This window comes from Camponotus floridanus, unplaced genomic scaffold (genome assembly GCF_003227725.1).
Source record: "Camponotus floridanus strain SB8 unplaced genomic scaffold, Cflo_v7.5 scaffold209, whole genome shotgun sequence".
In the NCBI taxonomy this organism is placed as follows: Eukaryota; Metazoa; Arthropoda; class Insecta; order Hymenoptera; family Formicidae; genus Camponotus; species Camponotus floridanus.
This window is the reverse complement of record NW_020229336.1, coordinates 134,377-159,583: the sequence shown is the minus strand read 5'-3', so window position 1 is coordinate 159,583 and position 25,207 is coordinate 134,377. Positions and strand designations below refer to the sequence as shown.

The 25,207-nt window shown below is 28.8% G+C and overlaps 4 protein-coding genes across 5 annotated transcripts in view; all 4 read right to left on the bottom strand.

Annotated features, from left to right (window-relative positions):
* LOC105254757 (probable 2-oxoglutarate dehydrogenase E1 component DHKTD1 homolog, mitochondrial) overlaps positions 1-8,673 on the bottom strand; it is a 100,051-nt gene extending 91,378 nt beyond the window's left edge. The window contains exons 1-2 of the mRNA XM_025408408.1: positions 8,381-8,673; positions 7,276-7,565 (exon numbers count right to left, since the gene is read on the bottom strand). Of these exons, the coding sequence (XP_025264193.1) occupies positions 7,276-7,565; positions 8,381-8,525 (435 nt within the window). The 5' untranslated portion in view covers positions 8,526-8,673. The remainder of the gene's footprint in view (positions 1-7,275; positions 7,566-8,380) is intronic.
* On the bottom strand, positions 14-2,458 carry LOC105254758. The gene is made up of 2 exons (XM_020028594.2): positions 629-2,458; positions 14-553 (listed from the first exon to the last, which is right to left on the bottom strand). Exons 1-2 carry the CDS (start codon positions 1,031-1,033, stop codon positions 200-202), a joined length of 759 nt encoding a protein of 252 aa, XP_019884153.2. The 5' UTR covers positions 1,034-2,458; the 3' UTR covers positions 14-199.
* Positions 8,674-10,543: 1,870 nt separating the features above from the next.
* Positions 10,544-19,927, bottom strand: LOC105254756 (poly(U)-specific endoribonuclease homolog). Of its 2 annotated transcripts, XM_011263633.3 has the most exons (7): positions 19,667-19,927; positions 18,330-18,725; positions 16,446-16,601; positions 12,802-13,117; positions 11,630-12,071; positions 11,263-11,507; positions 10,544-10,962 (listed from the first exon to the last, which is right to left on the bottom strand). In XM_011263633.3, exons 1-6 carry the CDS (start codon positions 19,722-19,724, stop codon positions 11,274-11,276), a joined length of 1,602 nt encoding a protein of 533 aa, XP_011261935.2. In that variant the 5' UTR covers positions 19,725-19,927; the 3' UTR covers positions 10,544-10,962; positions 11,263-11,273. The 2 variants fall into 2 exon arrangements, with proteins under 2 accessions (XP_011261935.2, XP_011261933.2); XM_011263631.3 differs by having other exon boundaries at positions 10,544-11,507.
* A 335-nt stretch (positions 19,928-20,262) lies between these two features.
* LOC105254761 (intraflagellar transport protein 81 homolog) overlaps positions 20,263-25,207 on the bottom strand; it is a 31,872-nt gene continuing 26,927 nt past the window's right edge. Inside the window, exon 13 of the mRNA XM_025408396.1 lies at positions 20,263-20,383. Within this exon, the coding sequence (XP_025264181.1) occupies positions 20,287-20,383 (97 nt within the window). The 3' untranslated portion in view covers positions 20,263-20,286. The remainder of the gene's footprint in view (positions 20,384-25,207) is intronic.

Here is a 25,207-nt window from a genome sequence, read left to right as displayed (position 1 = left end):
ATAAAAACCTATATAAATATTTTTTTATTACTTGGGATATTCTCATGGAAAGATAACATAAAACAAAAATGTAACAATTATTGATCACATATAGAAGAAATCACATATTTAATGCTTGTGTTAACCAATGACATATGTAAATTATAAGGAAAGAGTACCTGTGTTAGCTGCCTACTTGTAAGTCACAATTTTAATTAGCTCAAATTTTATTTGAGCTTGTGGTTGAGCTCATCATCTTGATAATTATACTCAGGAAAACCTTTTTAGTGTCATTGGAATCTTGCATCAGTTTCATCAAACTTTCATTTTGCTTGCGACGTTCCTCAGCTTCATTTTTCAAAAAATTTAGGATGCAGCTGTTGTCAACTCTAGGTTTCTTTGGTTTGGTGGATGATTTCACATGATTGAATGGACTTTCATTGAAGTCGTCTTCATCTGATGATGCATTTTCAGATTCACAAACCCTTGCATTGGTAGCTGATTGTCTTGCAGAATTTGTAGCATTCGAAGTCGTGGCTGGTTGCTCTTTGGAGGTAGTGGGTGTAGGTGACGCCTGTTCAGAAAGAGACCATGAATCAAGCAAACGTTTTGATTTTGCTTTGTGTTTCCCTTTAATGATGTCAAATACCTCATCATAAAATGCTGGTTTTTTCACTTTTTCGTTACCAGAACTGCTAGCATCAGCATTTTGTAAAAAGTTCATCACAGCATTTTCAAGGTTGCACCACTTCTGTGAGCGTGAAACAGATCCTTCATCCCTTATTCCAAAATTGTATTTTTCTTTGAGTTCTGCACCAATTTTCTCCCAAATCTTCTTCTTCACAGTTTTCTTATCATTCAGTACCATTTGAATGTCCTTACGTCCAACAATTTCATTCAGGTCATGTGTGGCTGTGGTATCCAGTGGTGATGGTCTATTATTTTTGACCCAAATCTCTTCGTTGCTTCTGGTTTCTCTCGACAGAGGTGAGATAACATGTGTTTCAGAGCTTTCGCTAGAGAAATTCTCTGTGATATTGGAGTCCTCTCCCATCGTCCTCTGTCATCGTAAAAAACTCACAGGAATTAGCAGACTTAAATTTTTGAATTATATGATCATCTACAGGAAGAGAGATAAATGATCCACCTGAGAAAAAAAATAGAAACAGATCACAAAGATGCATTAAATAGATTCAAGAAGTACCAGTATTTCAGTCTAAAAAAGATTAAAACGTCTAATTAAAACAAAATTGGACCTATTATATTAATAGAATTAGCTCTCAGCTAAGATTCCATTTCGAAACATTGACTATGACACAAAAACGTAGATATGTTTCGAAAGATAAATTTAATTGATTAACATAATCCTTACAGAACTCACAATGCAGGTATACTTACTTGAAACATGATGGAAGAACATTTGGCCATCAACAGAATGCACGCCACCATCAGCACGCACTAGGAGGAGGTGTTTGTTCAAGGTGAGTACGGTTACGTTATTCATTTTTGCTTTTCGACAACTTGTTTACAAGCATTCTCTTTTCGCACTTCGCGCCAAACAACCTATCACAACCGCATTATCATCCTCGAGACCATGGCAGCGCGGTAGCAGCTACCACGGCTCACGTGATTGCATCGATGACGTCACAACCAGAAACGAAAACGGTCTTGTTTGCTTCTGGTCGCTCGTGGTAACGAAACGAAAACGCGTCTTATGCAAAGTGAAGTATATCCCGCATCACAAACATGGATTGGATTAAATTATATTTTCTGAAAGTGGAACCTCCCGCAGGAAGGGTGGAACACACTGTCCACGCATGTACTTTCCAAGATGAAGCAAAGTTCACTTTTAATCTTGACCTTCATTAAGAATACATTTTGCTTCATCTTAGGAAGTACATGCATAGGTATAGTATGTTCCATCCCCTTACGGGGGGCTTCACTTTTAGAAGATAATATAATCAAATCCAACCCGTGTTTGTAATGCGGGATACACTTCACTTCGCATAGAAAGTTACAAATCTATGTAAAATTATGCAACAATTAACTTTTCTTTCGATAAATATCGGTATTAATGAACTTATTTTGTTTATATCTTTTTAATAAACAATGACCGCCAACTAAACCTTCACAACATTACTAAGAGTGATGATCTTGATAACGTATGTGAGACTTGCTTCGTGTGAAAAAGTATATACGTATGCGTGGACGCAGTAGGTTTCGTCTCCTTGCAGAGGGCTCCACTATCAAAAATCTAGACGCATAGGTTCAAGATGCACCTCGCTTCGCGTGGAAAGTTATAAACCTATGTGGAACTTCGCTTCGCGTGGAAAAATGTATACGCGGACACAGTGGATTCCGCCCCCCTTATTTAAATGTTTTTAGCAAAAGTCGGTAAAAATCCTTTAAGGACATTTATTTGACATCATTTATAGTGTTTCTACAAAAATTCATTGCAATCGAGCGTGGGTCGTTTTCGGAAGTTCCCAGATAGCACTAAACATTTCTATGAACGTCCTATGAATATTCTTTAAGAATGTTTCGAATATTCTATAAGACATTCTTATATATTTATAGTATGTTTACAGTATATTCGAATGGCACTACTTTAAATGTTTTTCGAATGTGACTAGAATAATCTATCGAATATTCTATGTAACATTTTATGTATATTCATAGAATATTCCATATATGTCCTAATAGAATGTTCTATAAATGTGCGTAATATATTACACAGAATATTCTATACTCATTCTATAGCCCAGATTCTGAGTTCTCTTTTATTGATAAAAGTGCTTCTAAAAGTGGCTTATAGTCAATGAAAAGTCTTATAAGCCACTTTTAGAAGCACTTTTATCGATAAAAGAGGATTCAGAATATGGATTTATGTATTTACATTAAAATAAAATAAAGTCTCTTCATAAACATAAATTATTATTTTCAAAAATAGCTAAATTTCACCTTTTTACAAAAAAAAACAAAAAATTAAGTAGAAAATAATATAAGTTGAAAATGTTAAAGTATTAATTTTTTCTATTAACGGATATTATCTGTTTTTTAATCTTAACACTTCCACATTATCAATTTCTTTTGTATTTTAAGTAATTTTTGTTCTTATAAAAAAGAATTTAACTGTCCTTTTGAAAATAAACAATTTCATGTTTTTTAGAACTGATTATTTGATTATATATGTTACAGAAGTTTACATTACGTAATTAATAAATACATAAAGTAATTTTAAGTTCATTTTTTTATTTTAAAAAATAATTTTTAAAAGTTTTTACACATATTTTTATGAAACAACATATACACATATTTATTAATATTTATATAAATATCATGTAAATATAAAATATATTATATTTATAATGGAAATAATACTTTTGAATTTAATACTAAAATTCATAAAATCAAAATTTTTTAACAAAACAGAATTACCGAAGATTACCGAAGATTATGTCTAAGTGTCTAATATTTAAGTATACATATGAATCTTAAACTTGACTTTAAAAAAAACAATTCATAAAAATAATTATACATTCCAACAAAAGAGAAAACTAGAAAAAAATGATTATTGTTTATTTCTAAAAACTTGAAGTGTTTTAGAAATAAACAATAATTATTTTTAAAAATGTCAAATAAATGATTTTTTATCTTTTGTACTTAACATTGCACTTAAGTTGCACTTAAAATAAAATTATCTTTTACTTGCGAATATGCATTCAAAATAAAATTGCACTTAAGTTGCACTTAAAATAAAATTATCTTTTACTTGGGAATATGCATTCAAAATAAAATTTTTTTGTACTTGTAAATCTTACGAATTTTTTTCTTTTGTTGACTGTTTCTGTCGTTCGATAGATTTTACAAACCAATATTTTATTACAGCCTCTATCATCGCTTCTGAGCAGCCATGCGTTTTTTGTACAGCAGATAATATTGCTGAGCAAATTCGAAGATTAGAAAAGTTACGTTTTCCTTTAAAACCTATCCAACTATAAGTCTTAGACAAATCATTAGATAGTATTCTTGTTAACACGCGTTTCACCATCTGTTTGTAGGATGTTCCTCCGAATATGACCGCTTAAAGGCTTGTTCGTAGTGCGTAATATTATTAGAATATAGCTTGAACACTGTAAGAAAGAGAATTTTACATGAAAAATAAGAAAATAAATATATACAATATACCCAGCAAACAAGTAAGTTATATAATTGTTATTCGGTGTTTGCTGAGTATGCATTTTGTGTGATTTTCTTCAAGCATAACCTTAAATGTACTGAAATATATTTATCTTGAACTGTTAAAAGAATGTAAAAAAAATTACTAAAAATATATGGAAAAATATTCTTAAGTTTTATTTAATTTTTGATAAAATAAAATTAATAAAAGAAAAAAGATAATTACCTCTAGTTAAAACGCTATCATTTCATGTAAAGTACATGGCAAACATGGTCAAACACTTAACGACGCACATGACGACAAAAGACGAAACCGCTCACGAATATGGCCGCTTAAAGGCTTGTTCGTAGTGCGTATGGTCTTAAGGGTTCTTTTACACTTAATTTAATTCGAATTTCATCTATACTGCACATGCGCAATAAAATGTGCAATGAATAAATTCAACCAATATTCTAAGAATATTCTTCTCTATTAGAAATATATTATTTACGATTTTAACATTCTACGTATATTCATATAATATTCAATTCGAATATTCTAAAATTAAGAACATTTGTACTTTATAAGAATATTCATAGAATATTGTGTGCTATCTGGGTTTAGCCTTATTTTTATTTATTTATTTGAATCAAATTCCTAATTATTAATATATAATTATGCATGAAATATGCATGTTTTCTTTCTCTTGAAAAATTTCTATTGAGATTTCTATGTACAGAAAAAGTAAAAAGAAGAATTGATAATATATTATATACACAGAGTGACCATTGGTCGTATTAAAAATGAACGATTATATTTTCTCTCCTTAATTTCGGCGATCATTTAATCAATTAGTGTCCGGTATCTGAGACCTGTCATTTTCATTTATGCCATTGTAGAAGCCAATTTAAACGTCACGATGAATGCGTTAAAAATCGAAGAAAAAGTATTTTTCATCGAATGCTTCTACAATAGAGGCAAAATCTGTACTGGGGCGTGTTGTGGATTCTGTATCAAATTTCTGTATGAATCTAAAAATGTAAAGTAAAATTATACTCAGAAGATATGTTTTCTCCCTAAAATCTCCCTATAATCTAATTTATCCTACACATTATGTTAATAATCTGAAATTTTATTTATTTTTCAATATTTTTTCGCAGGATAATTTTCGAATGTATGGTACTTTCAAAGATCGTAGACATGATTTACTCGACTCATCTTGTATCGTTACAACGGACGAAATAGTTAATGATGAGAATATTTCAGAGACTACTTCAAAGAAAATCCAAATTTCTTTATTCGTAAAGCTGTTATGTTCAGGTCATGAATTTAAAGCGAGAAACTCTCCGAAAGATTGTGAAAAATCGTTATTAAATTACATCCTCATAAAAACGAGTTCAATTTTGCAATGTGATAATTGAAATATTTGAAAATAAGAAACTCAATGAGAAAGATATCAGATTTTTACAGATTTTTACAGATGAAGCTCATTTTTAATTCAATGAGTATATTAACAAACAAAATTACCGGTTTGGAGAAAAAGATTCGAATATATCATTTGCCGTTCCTCTCATTGAAGAATTGATAGATAACAATCAAAAATGCACTCGAAACATTTCTATAAACATATTTAATAATGTATTCCAAAGTTGTCGAAAGTGGTTGCAATTTTGTGTCGATCTTGATGGACAACACTTTGAAAATGTATACCATTAGTTCATGCGCGCAAACAAATTTTTATCCCTTTCTTATAATGTTATTTAAATTTTTAAAATATTATATATTTTTTTCATATGTATAGTAATAAAAATAACAAGTTTCTTCTACAAATATCTACATTCCCATACAGCACAAAAAGGCCAAAAGACGTCTTAAAGACGTCTAAAGGACTTTAAGACGTCTTTAAGTAGTCTTTTAGATGTCTTTTGGACATGTGTGCTGTCTGGGTTATTATAAAAAAATTATACATATCTCTCCGTTTTTTAATACAGATAAATTTTGTAATCAACCACTGTGCTCACAATAAAGGTGCTCACAATAAAGTTCAGTTAAAGCCATTTAATTTCATATATATTTGTTATCATATATATTTTCTATCTCTTTCAGTTTAAAGGATAAAGGGGGGTGGCCACTTCTAGGTGGTACACCCTGTATATATATATATATATATATATATATATATATATATAAAATATTTGATTACATATCTATCTTTTTTACTTATATGAACCTAGCATTTGACTTTTAAAAAATTTGTTCCTTAATATGGATAATGATAATATTTTGTTTGTAATAATAATTGTTTGAAGTAATAATAGTTTCATTTATAATTTTATCCATTAAAAATGACTCGAAATTGAGATATGCTTGCTTTTTAAAATTGTTTGTAATAGCATTGATTTTGATTATAATTTCTTGATTATAATTTCTTAATTTCTTAACATGGAATCAATCTGCTGCGAATTCCAGCTTTGAAATCGCTTATATTTGTAATAATTACGATCAAAATTAGTGTTAATATAAACAAATACAAACAATCTTAAAGCGAGTACATCATTTATAATTAATTTCTTTGCAACTGCAATCGAAAAAAATGGAAACAACAACTAACTACAACAAACAATCTTAAAGAGAATCGCGCGAGAGGATTTGAGGTATTTTAACAAAGGGCCATTTGTTTAAATGTTTATAACTTTTGAACAATTCAATTACAAACGAAACGAAAAACATTACAAATGATTCTAAAGAAGATTACGCAAGCAGATTTAACATATCTCAATTTCAAATACGAATCAGTTTTTAAAACTTTTGTGTTTTTTAATGGATAAATTTACAAATGAAATTACTAGGAAACTACATTACATTATTATTACTACAAACAATTACAAATGAAATGTTGTTTTCCGTATTAAAAAAAATTAATTTTATACAAGAGATGGATGCTAGATTTGCATAGATAGATAGACTTTTTTGCCAAATTATTTTATAAAAATTTATTATAATAAGCAATAATATTATAGCAGAAGAAGATTATCTTTTTAATCGATTTTAAATGCATTTTTAGTTTGATCACAATTTTTAAAAACAAGTTTTCAAAATTTTTGCACATGTGGAATCCTTTTAAACTTGAAAATTACCTCAAGATAGTTAAATTCAGTTCCAACAGGACCACAGTAGGTAGTGTTTAAAAATCGAATGGCTTCTTCTACTGTTCCTTTGTCTTGTTGTGTAAATAAGATCCCTCGAAAACAGACTTTATCCATTAAATTCAGTCTAAAATTTTTCGGTTCCAATTCAGGCAATAAAAATGGCTTGCTCATTGAAATTGGATTTATATCGGCTTGTTTATGTCCATGAATTCTATACGCGGTGACTAATCTATAAAAATTACTCTGTTTTGCTCGATTATGTAAATATTCCTTTGATACTGAAAAAAAATCAAATAGCAATTATATTATGAATTTATATTATGAATTTTATATAAACAAATAAAAAAGTCAAATAAAAAAGTTGTAAATTTTTATTATGTATAAATCATTCATTATTAATTTCTTCGTGTTATTGATTCTTAGAATAATATTTCAAAATAATGCATTCTTTATATATAATTATATTCAAATATATGTAATTGAAAAAACATGATAGAACATATTAGTTAATCAGCGCCTGTCTATATAGTGAAAAGCAGAGAAAACGAAGGATCGAAGAGTAGCGAGACAATCTGTCTATAGACAAGCTATAGACAGGCGCTGATTAGCTAACTTTAACATCATAAAAATGAAAAGAAAGCTCAAATAAAAAAAATTGGCTTTTTTCGATTTAAATTGGATTGTTGTCTTGTCTAATAATGTGCTCTATATACATATATGTATGTTACAAGTTACATTCTGTACACATAAATATATTCCACAAATATATCATTAAATAAATCTAACTACAAAACATTATGCTTCATTTATTACAAATATATTTTTAAAATAAAAAAAAATTTAGAATGTAAAATGTTATAGCACAAGAATTTGTATATTTTATTTATTGATATTTGATGAATATTAATTTAATTAAACTTTATACTATCTATTTTTATTTTCTAATCTTAATATTATCTTCTATAATATCGTGATCGAGCTTTATATATATATATATATATATATATATATATATATATATTAAATATTTACATTATATTTAATAATGAAACAGATCCATATTATTCTCGATATTCTGATAGGAATAAAATACCTTCAAAATGTCTCCGTTGATTCGGTTTATATCCATAAATATCGTTTTCGTTATGATATAATTTAACATTGATATAATAGCTTGACCATTTTAATTGAAAACGTGATCTTTGTTTGTTCAGTATAAATCTTTCGATTGCGTACATTTTTAACGCAGTTTCCTCACAGCAATCTTTGGTTAGACTACAAGCGTGAGTTTACGTCCGACTTAATGGCTCGCGTAAGATTAGATTTCTCCCTTCCTCTTATGTTACTATACATCTTACTCTTTTTACTTATTGCATTTCTTATCTGTTTACAATTCGTTTATCTATTCCGTTACTTTAGTTATCTTTTGAAAGATATGTAGAACTCATTTCTGCCTATATTATTTTGATGTTTTCATTTCTATTACAAATAAATATTAATTTCAATAAGTAAATGTCAGCATGCGTATAATATGTCAACAGATTGACAATAAGTTTATTTAGAAGTTGCTAACAAATTAGTATTAACTGTCCATAATAACTGTGCCCGTAAAGTAGGGAAACTTATGATCTTTTGTCAGAACTTATTCATCTACTCTACAAAACCTGATAATCAATTGGTGTCAAAATCCGAGAAACATCTACATGCAATCTGATGATGGGTTGACAACAAAAACCAAGCAGGAACTAGAAAAATAGCTATAACTCCTGTTCAATTTCCATTGTCAATCTACTATCAAATTATGTCAACAAGCTCTATTACAGTTCTGTCGACAATTTGACTTAATCGAAATGGATAAATTTTCTAAATTCAGTAATATAATGAAAATATATGAAGAAATAACAAATAATATAACATAAGTTGTCTATATGATATAAAACTCTAATGTATCATATGTATTATTTTACAACATTACAATAATAATATAATAAAATGTATATATATATATATATATATATATATATATATTATATATATATATATATATATATATATATATATATTATTACAATATAAAATTGTTATATACGTTACTATACATAACGTTTTCTTAGTTTGCTGTTATGCAGCAAAACTAATCTTAGCAAATTCGTATTCAATTTTTCATCATGAAATAGATAATTAAATTGTTTGAAAAAATAATACTTACAATAATACTTACTACAAGTAATAACTTGTTTGAAAAAAAAATACTTCCAACTGCTACCAACAAAAGTACAACATTTAAATCATTATAAAAAAAGTTTAACAAATAAAAAAAGTTTAATAATAAGTAATAAAATAAAAAGTAAAAAAAATAAGTTTAATAAAAAACAACAAATAAAAATTCAAAATAAAAAATAAATAAATAAAATAAAACAAAAATATTAAGTAATAAAAAAAATATTTCACAAATATTTAATATTTAATAATAAAAACATAAGCTTAGAAAAGTTTGAAATAATACCTATTTCTAAATATTAATACAATTAACTTCAAACTATTATTAAATACTACATTTAAAAAATTATACATATATATGAGAAGTAATTATTATTATTTCAATTTATTCTTATTTCAATTGACTCTTTTTACATATTTAGCGTAATATTGTAATTATTATTAATTCTATATTTTACAAGAGCAGTCAGGAGACGCCGCGCTAAATTTAAAAACATACGCACATACATACACACATTTATGTATACACGTCGAATACACCTAACTTTCCACAACACTATAATGAAGTATTTTTTTATTAAATACTTTTCGAGTTATGAGGCTTGAAATAATTTCTTAATTTTACATACACCATAAAATATCTTGTAAAATATTCATTTTTCTATTATCTTAATACTTTTATGCACAAAATAATGTAAGAAATCAATTGATGTAAAGAAAAAACAAAGTTATTTTTGAGAAAAAATATGTAATTGTTAATTACATATTTAATTGCAAATTACATATTTTTTCTCCAAAACAATTATGTGTTTTCTTTACACCAATCGATTTCTCACATTATTTTGTGCATAAAAGTATTAAGATAAGATAATCAAAAAATGAATATTTTGCAAGATATTTTACGGTTTATGTAAAATTAAGAAACGATTTCATAACTCGGAAAATACTTAATGAAGACTAACTTAATTATAGTGGAAAGCTCTCGAGATAAACTACAAGAATATGTAATAAAAAATAGGCAGTTCCATATATTCAGTATTAGGAATAATTTTCATAATAACTTTATTTGGTTACATTACACTACAAAAATGTTTAGCAATGTCAAAACAGATGGCTACAATAATTGCTCATAATAACAACCACTAACTACAATGTAAGTATCGAATGATTGTGACGGCCAATCCAATTGATCAATGTCAGGTCACTCCTTTCAATCAATACAGAACCTGCTCCGATGTTTGTTGAAGATAATCCTCTTGACCCATTTTTCATTCTTTTCAATAAATCAATTTGATAGATAGTAACAAAGCTTTTTTAAAAAATTGCAGCATCTTTCCCGCATTCAAAGTGTTTATAAACATGTATAATTCACTATCTGTTTATCATTTTTTTTATAAATTTTTGTATTGAGTTACGTTCCGGTAAATTATTTATTGTTTTTGCTTCTTTATATCACTGCAACCACATTTGGATAAAAGATTTTGATTTTTTCATATACTTAGCAGCAGATTTTAAATTTTCAATTCTTTCGGATGTTCGCAAAGGAACACAATTTCAAAGTGCGACACGTATGCAATACTCATAATGTCTATGTTTTGTTCTGACAAAACTATAACGATAATTGAATTTTTCGTTGCAAAGCATCAAGGAGTAAAATATCTACTGGCTTATGCAAGAATCTAAAGTATAATTTTTACTAACTAGAAGTTATGCCGACCGTTATTAAACAGATATATGTAAAATAAATATATTTACATAGAAAGAGTTCAAATTTCCGGATATGCTGTTCCAATCAAATCTTTTCCTCTATATCTAAATTTGTGTGTTATTATATTAAACTTAGTGCCTCCTAGAGATACAGGACAGTTGCCATCCGGTCTTGCATAGAAACAAACAGTATAAAGTGACATTTCCAATTCGGGAGAGATACCGATGAACATAGTCGTGACTGGTTTATCGTAACCGTTGAATTTTACATGCATCTTAATAATGGATCCCTTCTACAAAAAAGACACACCCACGTTCATATTGAAATTATTGATTTTATATTGAAATTATTAAAAATGTAAAGAATTCTATAAATATTCTATTTATTAAAAAATTTGGTAAAAGAATTACTTACGTTTCCTAAATCGATTTTTTTAATGTAACCTAGATAGTCAACACGCTTCTTTATTTCTTCTGCATTAAAGTAGATCCAATTATGTAATCCAAGTACTTCTGTACCGGCATCTACTTGTTTCGTTTCTGCCATAAAGACGTGTTCAAATCCAGTGCTGCCAATTTTACCTTGCCCACGCGAGAATAAATTGAACCAAATTCTTCTTAATGTATCTTTATACTCATAATAATCCTGTCTCACAAATCCTTTATCTGCGAGAAAACGCATAGCAGCTGACATTACGTTTGTACTCAAAAAAGTATCAACAAGGAGACTCTCTTCCTGTCTTTGTAATGGATTAATATATTCATTCGTATGAGTATCTAATTGATAATTGTCATATATGGAGAGAACTTTTTGAATCGTAGAAATTTGAAAAGCTTCAGGATTTATTACCAATAGCCTATAAGAATATATAGTTTGATCAATTTAAACATAACTTGAAAAGAATATTGATATTTTATATCTAATAATTCATATAACATAATATACAGAGTGTCCCTGGTCTGTACAAACTTTGTAAATAAGTTTCAGGGACCTAAACAAGCAGAAAATGTCCCATAAATATGGGGTCGGAAACACTTGCTTCTGGAGTTACGACGGTTCAAAGTTTTCCTGCAATAGCTGGAGAAATTATCACGTCAAATCGCATAGGTGTTACAAAACTGTGTTTATTTATTTCCTCGGTTTTGCGGACATAACAGAACAATACACTTGCTATAGCAAATGCTCGAAATGGCCTCCGCTGAGCTCCGCTGTTTAAAGTTCAAGCTGGTTTATTTACATGGTTTACGCTATTTGGTGGTTAAAGAAACCGTTTCTTTAGCAAGTGTACTGTCCTGTTACGTCCGTGGCAAAACCGAGGAAATAAATAAACACAGTTTTATAACATCTATGCAATTTGACGTGATAATTTTTCCAGCTATTACAGGAAAACTTCGAACCGTCGTAACTCCAGAAGCAAGCGTTTCCGACTCCATATTTATGGGACATTTTTTGCTTGTTTAGGTCCCTGGAACTTATTTACAAAGTTTGTACAGACCATTCAGGGACACCTTGTATATTGATTGGTTGCCAATATTTTTTTAAATAAATAAATATATTTTATTATGTTAAAAACATAATTCTCTTACGGCTGCGAAGCTTGATCCATCAGATTACTGCTAGTGGTTTGTTTTTGCAGATTAACTGTTATATATTGGTTTACATTATTTATATCTTTTATATAAAGTGCTTCAGAAAGCTTTTCTAAATCTTCATCAGTAACTATATTTCCTTTACTATACGTCGGATTACTGGAATACATTCTAGTAACACCTATGGTTGCTTTGGTGGTAACTTCTGCGACAGCATTAGCCCTTACGTCTTTGGATGATGTTGAATGTTTATTTTGATTAAGTTGAATAGGCTGCGTAGACCTTTCAGATGTAGTCCTACCTCTATTTTCACCTGATTAGAAAAATATATATCAATATAAAAAATATATAAACTCAGATAATTAAACATGATTAATCATATTGAATAAACTGATGCATTGTATGTGTTATTATATATACAGAGTGTCCGTTCTATCATCCGCCAAAAAAAACCATAAGTAAATCTCGAACTAAATCGAACTAAAAAGTCATATCATTGAATACAACCCATAAAATTTCGAGATATTAATTAAAGAAGATCGGCCAATACGTGCGAGTATAAACGCGCGGCGACAAAATTCGTCCCACTGTAACCTTACTCACTAACGCAACGCTGAAGCATCGCGCGCCGCTATCATGTTTTGGAGAGCGCTTCATCCGCCACCCATTGCTTCGTCGCGCGCCTAAAATATCAAGTTACAGTGGGATGGTTTTTAATGAGATCTACTTATGGTTTTTTTTTAGCAAATGATAGAACGAACACCCTATACATATACATATATGTGTGCGTGCGTATGTGTGTGTGTGTTGTGTATTTGCTACATTGGAAAAGAGCGTTACTTAGTGCAACAATATGAATGCTTATGACAAGTAGTCAATTACTGAAATTTCGAGAGCAAACGATCAGCGATACTAATATTTATTCTATTAACAACTGATAGTTTATCGTTTCGACTAGAATATCATAATGGCATTATAATGGCAATATCACAAATATAATAATTTTCATTTATTGTCGCGCATATTTCCTCAAGGAAAGTTTTTAAATTGTAGTTCGTTGTCAACAAATTATTAAAAATATGAAATTATTATATATTTACGAGACAGTATGTATCACTCTCGAGATTTAATTTACAAAGTTCGTTCGCTTACGCTATGCAACGCATTATGCACCATCTACTCTGTATTCAAATTTTTTTTTATAAAAGTATATAAATCCTGCGAATTATAAATGACACTTACTAGTAACATTAAAAATATAATTATAAGTGACAATTACTAGTGACATTAAAAATATTATATATTATCTTATCATTTCAATTTCTGATATAATCATAACACAAGAAATTCCAGATATTGAATTATTTACTATTTTATAATATTATGAATTACTAATTATTAAAAAATAGATAAGTATATGATTAAGCAAAAATCGTTTTTATTTCGCATTTGTTTGAAATATAAAATAAGAAATCTATATTTCGTTAAATAAAATCTTTAGTTTTATGAATTGAGTTATTTAAATGTCACTATATTATATTATAGTTAATATTTATATAATAATATCATTGAAAAACTTTTATCGAAAATCAATCAAATATATTAGTATGGAATAATGTTGAAATATAAAATTTAATATTTGTCGCAATATCTAAAAATTATTAATCGTGAGTGATGAATCGTCACGAATTGTTGTCAAATTGCTGTGAAATCTCTTATATGCGACCAGTGTTATAATATATTGCTATCAATTTGTCGTTCTTAGAATTAGAAATTATTTGAATTTAAGTCAATAAACATAATGCTATCACATCTTATCCCTAATTTTTCAAAATTAATTGTTACAACAATTATTAACAATATGACAGCAAACTTACAAACAGTTGGCTTCTTTCATAAAATTTCGGCTTAATTTTTGACATAAAAATAATTTAAACATTGTTTCACAATGTTTAAGTTGTTAGTACAATATGTAAACAAAAACTAAATCATAATTAAGGATAATATGATATTATACTATAGTGGCAAAATATCAGAAATCGAACTTATCTGTAAGCATAGCATGACGGTAAAAATACAACAGAAATTGAATATACTTTGTCTTCTCAAAAGATAACAAAGAAGACAGAAGGGACATGATTTGTTATTATGAAACAAACAGGCAAAAACACAGGCATTAAATCTATATCATATATTAAGTTATAAAATTACGCGCGCGTGTGTGTGTGTGTGTGTGTGTGTGTGTGTGTGTGTGTGTGTGAGTGTGGGTGGATGTGGGTATGTGGGTGGGTGGGTGTGGGTATATAATTTTTTGTTTACCGGATTTACACAATATATCTATCTCGTATTTATAAGTTTTTATGACAAGCAAATTGAAAGACTATAAAATATAGCTAGCAATAACAAAAATGCGTATGGAGAGAGAGAGAGAGAGAGAGAGAGAGAGAGAGAGAGGGAGGGAGGGAGAGAGAGAGAGAGAGAGAGAGAGAGAGAGAGAGAGAATATTTATATATAAATATTTAATTGAAAAGTACATGCATTTAATTTGGTGCGAATATAATGAAATAATAGTTATATACAATACTGTACATGCGACTTATTATCTTTTTTGCATCCTATTAAATATTATTCTTGATTAGCTATTTTTATTAATTATTTACTTTTTAATTATATATAGTGATGCAATGAAAACGTTAGATTAGATATTTTTTTATTCGGATTGTAACAACTGATCTTGCTACATATTAGTTATGTCACTTTCGAGACAGTCTGTGCAATATTATTCCCTCTTCTATTGCTGTTGCAATTCTACCGTTATGTTATGACAACTCAGTCAGCTAAGTCTACGCGAAGAGTTGGCCACGGACTTGCTACTTGTCAAGGAAATATTATATTTGTCAGCAAAAAGGCCGTACAAGAATTGCTATTAAGCGTCGTCTACAATGTAGGATGAATGAATTCAAACTTGTAACTCAATAAATTGACCAATCACAGTCAAGTATTTTCTTAATGCTTGACTATGATTGGTCATTTTCTTAAGTCTACAGATTTAATCCATTAATTCTACTGCCATTGTAGACGACGTGTTATAGATTTTAATGACAAATTGGCGGCAAAAACCGAGCAAACCTTGCTGGCAAAAACCTGACAGCAAATTGACAGCAAAAATCGAACAAAGCTTGCTAATATGTTTGATGTCAAATTATCAAAACAAAAACTGAACAAAATCTGAACACATGCAATCTAACGGGAAATTTCAATAAATCTCAGCAAACACTAAGTAATAGTTATATAACTAGTTAGTTATAATTTTCTATTCAACAATATAACTGTTACCTGTTACATAACTGTTACTGTTATAACCATTACTTGGTGTTTGTTGGGTGATTATTTGTAAAAAGTAAATTCATATTGTTACATTCATTGTTACATTTTAAAATTCTGTTTCAATGTTAAACATATAACAACATGTAATGAGATCATAATCTTGATAACAAATATTCGTGTTAAAATCATCAGAAGAAAGATAATAAATTAATATAAAAATTTATTTCGCAATTAATTATTAATATTAATATTTAGGGGCTAATATAAAAATTTATTTTCTTTGTAAAAAAATTTATCCTGTGTAAAAAAAATACCTGAAGCAGGATGCACAGGATATTCGGGCGGTCTTGGAAGGTTTGTAGGTGAATCAGCTTTAACCACGCCAATAGCAGCGATATCAGCCCACGTTTTTCCACTTGGTTGTGTACTCGGCTTGTTTTGATCTGCTCTGATGGAAGATGTTGTAGAAACTGCAAAGTAAATTAAATTTTATTCCCAGATAGCAAAATCGGATAGAGCATGTTTTGCAATTTATGTGCTGCATACTATGTCAGCAGAATGCTGTCAATATTCTAGCAAAATATGCCGTTTAGTTAATGTTGTCAGAAACACAGCAAAGTTGAGCATAACGTGCGTTATGATGTAATGATAGAAATGCAGCAGAAATAAAGCAGAGTTTTACCAGCATAAATAGAACAATTCAATGCTGGAATAATGTGTTGGCAGAATGCATACTGAGAGTACGCATAATCTGTTGTCACAGTGTAATAGCAAAATCTCATCAGAAATATCAAACTTGTGCAAGCACGCTATGACAGCAAAAACACAGCAGCAATGCAGCATGCTCTGTCATCATACGATGTCATTTAATTTTTAAAATACAGGATCTGTGCGACGCAATTTGACAACAGATTGTCGGCAGAAATCGAGCAGGATCTGCGCACAATCTCTGATAGCAGATTGATGGCAGAAATGGAACAGGGTTTGCATGATTCGATAGTTCCTTCACTTACATGAGCTGTTCTTTCTCGTAATTGAATTTCTGTTAGAAATATATATAAAGTCGCGAATATGAATGAAAGACTAATATGATAAATTGAATTCAATATGATAAATTGAAAATTATTCATGTATTGCCTATTTGAGGCATAAAGCAAGAATTTAATTCTAAATAAATTACATCTCAAGTTTTACAAGTTACATTTACTTTTATCATTTACTTTATTATTAATTTAATTAAATTGAATTAGTCCTTCGCTATATGAGATATAACTACGATATAACATATTATATATATATATGTCATTTTCTAAGGAAATTCTAATTAATTTGCCGATAATATTGTTATTTAGTATCTGTAATAATCCATTTTGTTGCATTTATATAACATTAATAAAAGTAAGCGCAAATCTTGTGAAGTTTCTGCTGTCAATTTGTCATCAGGTTGCATGCGCAGATTCTGCTCGGTTTCTGCTGACAATCTAACATCAAATTGCACGCGCAGATCCTGCTCAATTTCTGCTGTCATATCATGACGGCACATTGTGCTTCATTTCTGCTGCATTTCTGCCATCACATCATATTGACATATCGTGTTGAGAAAAAAGAAACTTAATGAGGACACAGCTGAGCGATATCTACTGCAAATTCATGATTGAATCTGCTGTTATACTGCTGGCATACTGCTAGCATTTTGCTATCTGGGATTTTATTTTTTTTTTAGAACAATAATGTAAATAAACATATTGCATGATTTAACAGATCTTGAAGTTTTATATTTTACGAAAATTGAAAAGCAACGCATTATAACTTATTAGGATTATATTTATTTTTTCAGTAATTTTAACGCTAATGGCATTCAAATTTTATTTGTAATGAAAATAATAATTTCAATACATTTTTTCAGCGGGGGAATTTCCGTAATGAAATAATTATTTTTGTTTTATTTTGTTAGTTTCTAGTTTATATAACATACAAATAAACACATATAAGAACAGCATTAAATTTTTTTAAAAATTAATAAATAATCCCGGTAAAATTTAATAATTTTTTTTTCTATCCGTTGCATGAAACTTATATAACATTTCTTTAATTATGATTGATCTTATTTTACATTTAATTCATATTATCTATGTATGTTATCTATGTCATTAATGATATATTTTAATACGCGTTAAATAAATGATCATGCGTCTCACCGACATTATTAATTGTTGAGCCTTGAATTTTTGATGGTTGGTTTTGTGATGATTCTTTAGCGATAAAATCTGTAGCTAAATTTCGATAACTTTGACTATCTCCATGACTAATTCCCGGTTTGTTTGATCTTGAAACATCAATATCTGTACCGAATTCCGTCTTTGAATTAGATCGAACATTATTTCGTATACTTTCTCTAGTTGTTTCTATAATGTCTAATCCCGGATTAGCAGCATTTATTTTTGCAGCTTCAGTATTTACAATTGACATCGTTGGTTTTTTGTCTGTTATAGGCTTTGTTGAAGCTGTAGTACTTTGTACATTTACGGATAGAGTAGTACTCATAGTAGTAGTAGTTTCTTTTTTCCAAAATTTCCATCCTGCTTCACTGTTTCCTAAAAAGCAAATTAAAATTATTAAAATTTTAAAATCGCACAATATATGAGAAAATTACATGTGAATGTTAAAAAGAAATATGAAAATAAAAGAAAATTATGTTACCACATAAATCTTGGTTTATATTTTTAATCCCACTTATCTGTTTATTGGGTCATAATGGTCATTTGAGATATCATATAGAGAAAGATAAGTCATTATAATGCGTTATATATATATAAAACTTTCTTTCTAAATTTTCATTCTTTATTAACATTTGTATTAATTTCATTGATTTTATAATATATGTAAATATATTAAAAGATATATATATATATATATATATATATATACATATATATATATATATTTATTTATTATATATATTATTACCTTTATAATAATATATATAATAATATATTATATACTATTATACCTATATATTAATACATATATATATATATATATATATATATATATTAATATATAAGTATATTAAATTAATTATATTTATTATTGTTAAATAATTTACTTTTCTGTATCTACATTTATTTATATATTTTTTATACTTATATATATATATTTTTTTTTCTAGTTCTATACCCATAACATATTTTTATTTAAGGGCGTTTATTATTATATGGCATATAACATGTTTATTATTATTATTAAATTATATAATCTATCATAAAAATTATCAAAAAATCAATTCAAATTATATTGATTTTCAAATATATATTTCGTAAATATACATTTATATGTTGGAATTATTGCATTTTATGACCGTTAATTTATTATATTTTATTGTTTTAAATAATTATCTTAAATAATTATGTTTTTCTAAAACAATTAAATGACAATTTCATTGTATTTTATGTACTTAGGAAATTCCAAGTACATAATTTTATGCGTGTAATTTGTAGAATGTTTTTGAAAGATAAGCAAATATTGAAAAACTTACCAATGAATAGCGACAATGTAATCGTTAAAACGATGAAATATTGGTTTTTCACTGCCATGATTGTATCACAAGTGTTTATAAATCCTCGGTCCGGATTTATTTTAAATAAAATGTATATCTTTCGTAACTTATAAAACTAAATACAATTATATAGAATCATGTAAGTGGGAATAAAACGCGATACTTTCATATAAAGTAAGGCTGCATCGCTCTCTACGATGTAACTGACTCGAGGTCATCAGCTTACTTTCCTCTTTAGTCTCTCCAATAGCTCTGATAGAGGTCAGTATAGTAAACTTGAACAGGCAGTTAAAAGAATGACGTCATTTCTTGATTTGATTTTATTAATTCTCGAAAGAAATCTTGTCTCATAAATGATGATAAAAAATATACATAGTGGATATATATGAACACAAAACACAAATATTAATTATCTATAACTTTTAATGTACATACAGTCTATATATTTTTGTTTTATTTTATTCTACATTTATATATATATATATATATATATATATATATATATACTTATATACTTATATATATATATATATATATATATATATATACTTCTTCAATCTAATACTTTAGTTTTGTAAAAATATAAGTGATAAACAATATTATTGCAACACAAGAGTTTCAGCACCTCCTCTTCGTACAACTATACCATCAGTTTGTTTACTTTCTTCTGCACATCGAATTTTGCATGAAAAAATTCTGAAACACGCAAATATTTTTATTAAGTACATCAAGAATTATTTAAAAAATTCAATAAAATCCCAAAAAGTACTCTGAATAATTTTACAAAAAAGACGCTGAATAATTTTCCAAAAATATTAGCCATCATTTATTTTAATAAAAAGAAAGTGAGCGTTTTGTAATTAATTTGCGAATAACGGATGGTGACAACCACACGGTGAAAGCTAGGTCAATTAATTATTCATTTTAACAAAATTCATAGCAAAATTATTTTATAATAGATTCCATAATAAAAATTTCTATGAATTTTCTATACATACTCGTGCGTACACGCATATATTGTATACATACATACATACACACATATATATATATATATATATATATATATATATATAGGGTGGCCCATTTTAATTTCCCCAGCCAAATATTTCGGAAAATAATGAAAAATCAAAAAAATTTTTCAGACAAAAGTTATATGGCTTGAAGGGGCCATCAGATAGTGGCAATGATTTGACCTTGGAGAGTCATTTGAAGATGACGTAAAGGTAACCTTCAATTTCTTAAATGGAATTCCCTATTTTTTATTACATATTCGTGTAGCTTATCTCGAGAGCTTTCCAAAACACTATAATAAAGTATTTCTTCATTGAGTACTTTTCGAGTTATGAGGCTTGAAATCATTTCTTAATTTTGTATAAACCGTAAAATATCTAGTAAAATATTCATTTTTCGATTATCTTGCTTTAATACTTTTATGTACAAAATAATGAGAGAAATCAATTGGTGTAAAAAAAACACATAGTTGTTTCAAAGAAAAAATATGTAATTGTTAATTGCAAATTACATATTTTTTCTTAAAAATAACTATGTGTTTTCTTTACACCAATTGATTCCTCTCATTATTTTGTACATAAAAGTATTAAAGCAAGATAATCGAAAAATGAATATTTTACTAGATCTTTTACGGTTTATACAAAATTAAGAAATGATTTCAAGCCTCATAACTCGAAAAGTACTCAATGAAGAAATACTTTATTATAGTGTTTTGGAAAGCTCTCGAGATAAGCTACACGAATATGTAATAAAAAATAGGGAGTTCCATTTAAGAAATTGAAGATTACCTTTACGTCATCTTCAAATGACTCTCCAAGGTCAAATTATTGCCACTATCTGATGGCCCCCTTTAAGCCATACAACTTTTGTCTGAAACATTTTTTTTATTTTTCATTATTTTCCGACATATTTGGCTGGGGAAATTAAAATGGGCTATGGGCTACCCTGTATATATATATATATATATATATATATATATATATATATATATACATATATATATATAGTAGTATACAATATATATATATATATATATATATATATATATATATATTGTGTGTGTGTGTGTGTGTATTGTGTATACATGGATATATATAATATGCAGGGTATTTCATTTTAATCACCCCAGGCCAATATTTCGAAAAATGTGAAAGAAAAACGTTTTAGACAAAAGTTGTTTGGTTCAAAAAAGGACATAAGATGGTGTTATTGGTTTGATCTTGCGTGAACGTGCCAAGGTCACTAGAAGTTCAATTTTGTTTTTTTTTTTAATGGAATCCTCTATTTTTCATTACATATTCTTGTAGCTTACCTCGAGAGCTATCCAAAACACTCTATAATTAAGTTATTTTTCATTAAGTACTTTTCGAGTTATGAGGCTTGAAATAATTTCTTAATTTTACATAAACCATAAAATATCTAGTAAAATATTCATTTTTCGATTATCTTATCTTATTACTTTTATGCACAAAATAATGTGAGGAATCAATTAGTGTAAAGAAAAAACATAGTTGTTTTTGAGAAAAAATATGTAATTGTTAATTGCAAATTACATATTTTTTCTTCGAAACAATTATGTGTTTTCTTTGCTAGATAGATAAGATAATCGAAAATGAATATTTTACGGTTTATGTCCAAAAAAAAATAGGGATGTATGTGGGAGGAGATCAAATGTGTCTATACGTCCATTTGGTCAACGAGCGACAGAATCCATCCGTGGCAACGGCATTAACGTATATCCTGTGGAGAGAGAATTCACACATTTTTCAGCCCCCACGAATAATTGCTAAAAACAGTATTCGTGGATTAGAAAAATATGTGAGATGCAAGTGGCTGGATTGGGAATCGAACTCGAGTCTTTCGCTTCCCGAGCAATTGTTCTAGACCACTGAGCTATCCAGATCTACACCTAATGCTGGTTTTTAACACAATGATATACGATTCCAGAGCGATGTTCGTATCTTGCTCAGTGGATGCAATGCCGATTGCCACGGAGGATCCTTGAAACGTCACTCTGACCAAATTTCTCACTGACCAAATAAGTGAGAAATTATTTCAAGTCATAACTCGAAAAGTATTTAATAAAAAATAATTTAATTATAGTGTTTTGGAAAACTCTCGAGGTAAGCTATAGGAATATGCAATGAAAAATAGGGGATAAAAAAAACAAAATTGTATTCCATATAACCTTGGCACGTTCACTCAAGGTCAAACCAATAACACCATCTTATGTCTCCCTTCGAACCAAACAATTTTTGTTTGAAACATTTTTCCGTATCTTTCATATTTTTCGAAATATTTGCGTAGGGCGATTAAAATGAAACACCCTGTATATAGATAAAGTTCTGAAAATAGCTTATCTTCGATTTTGATGAAACTTGATGAGAACCTTCCTTTTTGATCAATACAAAAGCCTTTAAAAGGATTTTGTACGACTAGTACGGAAAGATCATTTTTCGCAATCAAATAGTTTAACAGTACATATGAGTTATGCATATCTTCCCTTTGCTATTTTTTTATTCGACATACGTTCTAATCATCTTCTAAAGTACATGCGTAAACACAATGGATTTCGCCACAAGGGGGCTCCATTTTCAAAAGATATAACCTGACCCATGTCCGTGGTGTGAAATATACCTTGGCACGATTCCCATAACTTTAACGCCATAATGTAAAAGTAAATTCTGATAGTATTTTTAGCGGAAAATATTTAAAAAATATTTAAAAAATTCTATGACCAATAAATATCATTAATAAACAATAGATATTGTAAGATGTCCGTTTTTATGATCGTGGTTAACGTTGTGATCACGTGGTCAGGAGATGGACGAACCGGTTGAGGGATTGGTTTGATTCGCGGAAACAGTATGAGAGAAAAACCAAGGAGATACTTGGGATGCAATACTAATAATTCTTAAAGGAATATACACTTGGAGTGAGCAAATACCGAGGGTCGGCAACCGTAAATACTAGCCCGAACGCCGGTAGTCAAACGCCGAAAACGCGCAGTAAAGATTACACTGCCAAAAAAAAAACGGTCAGTCAACTACAAGACAAGAACTGACTGTGTATTAACCACAGGAAAAGATCGCACGAACGGAACGTACGTGTTACTGCGTACACAGTCAGAATGCAACTCTCCGTCCTCGTGGCTCGTGGCTAGACGTGAACAACAACTGCCGGATGTGAAAAACAACTGCTGGCCGTGATTCTCAATTGCCGGTCGTAATCGTCAACCTCGCGCCGCAGCCAATCACATTGCGCTACGTCATATAACCATAGACCTTATAAGTATGGACTGGCAATACGTATCAGACTGTGTCCGGAGGAGGTTAGAGAGAGAAACATCTTTTTGGTACTTCTCTTTCTACAAGTGTCCGGAAATACGTTTTGCGCATGCACCTGACATATACTATACAATAAAACATTCTGATTGATGTATATGTGTATGTGTATATGTATTATTGCAGAGAGAACATAATATTGAGGTTGTGTCTCTGAAGTCTCAGAAAGTCTCTGTATTTAATATTAATTTAATTATTTTAATAAAGATTAACAATAATGGTTCGAAGATGTATTGTTTGTGATATAACGTATTCATCAAAAAATAGTGTTTCTTTTTACTCGTAAGTATTAATGAAACAAATCGTAATGTCATAAAGTGACATTCTATAAACAGTACAAGAAAGAAAAACATCAAAAATTTCAGTTTCCCAACAAATGAAAAATATAAAAAATTATGGATGGATGTGTGCAATATAAGTGAAATCACGAAAGAAAGCAGAGTATGTTCACGTCACTTCAGTTCATCTCATTTGCAATGGACTAATAGATCTCGAAAAATTTTACAACCAAATGCAATTCCATTATTATTTCTTGGGAAAAGAAAAAAGTATCTAAAAAGGTAATATAAGATATAATAAATATAATATAAAGACGAAAAAAATGTAATATGCAATTTTAATCGCTACAGAAAAGTTATGTTCTATATCTTATTAAAAAATGTTATTAATAATGTTTAGAAAAACCACTTTTCCAAAAAATTTTGCTTCAATAATATATATTTATTATTTTAGTATACAAAAACAATGTTTGACTGTTTCAAATAATTTATTTCTTGATAAATCATATTATAAACTTAATCTAGCTTATTTAAAACTGACATGCGCAATGCATACTTCCGGACACTTGTAGAAAGAGAAGTACTAAAAAGTATGTTTCTCTCTCTAACCTCCTCCGGACACTGCTTCTCTACAGAAACTATAGGCAATTGCCAGTCCATATCTGTAAGGTCTATGCATATAACATAGCGCACTAGCGCCATAACATGGCGACGGAAATACGCTAGCGCCAAAACATGGCGATGGTCCTACAATGTCATTAACAAAATCTATTCTATATCTATAACCTTGATTCTTGTTGAACTTTATTTCGTCTTGCAAAATACATGCGTGGATACCGAATGGATTCCGTCCCCCTTATGGGGAGGGTTTCACTTCCGCAAGA

Bases quoted from the DNA above. Each gene is read 5' to 3' on its own strand.
- LOC105254758 (XM_020028594.2), bottom strand. From the start codon at position 1,033: ATGGGAGAGGACTCCAATATCACAGAGAATTTCTCTAGCGAAAGCTCT. The intron at 554-628 runs GTATTTGACATC...CTTTCTGAACAG, and splicing joins AACCAGCATTTTATGATGAG to GCGTCACCTACACCCACTAC.
- LOC105254756 (XM_011263631.3), bottom strand. From the start codon at position 19,724: ATGGCAGTGAAAAACCAATATTTCATCGTTTTAACGATTACATTGTCG. The intron at 16,602-18,329 runs GTGAGACGCATG...TTTACTTTGCAG, and splicing joins CTCAACAATTAATAATGTCG to TTTCTACAACATCTTCCATC. The intron at 13,118-16,445 runs GTATTTTTTTTA...TTTTCTAATCAG, and splicing joins TCCTGTGCATCCTGCTTCAG to GTGAAAATAGAGGTAGGACT.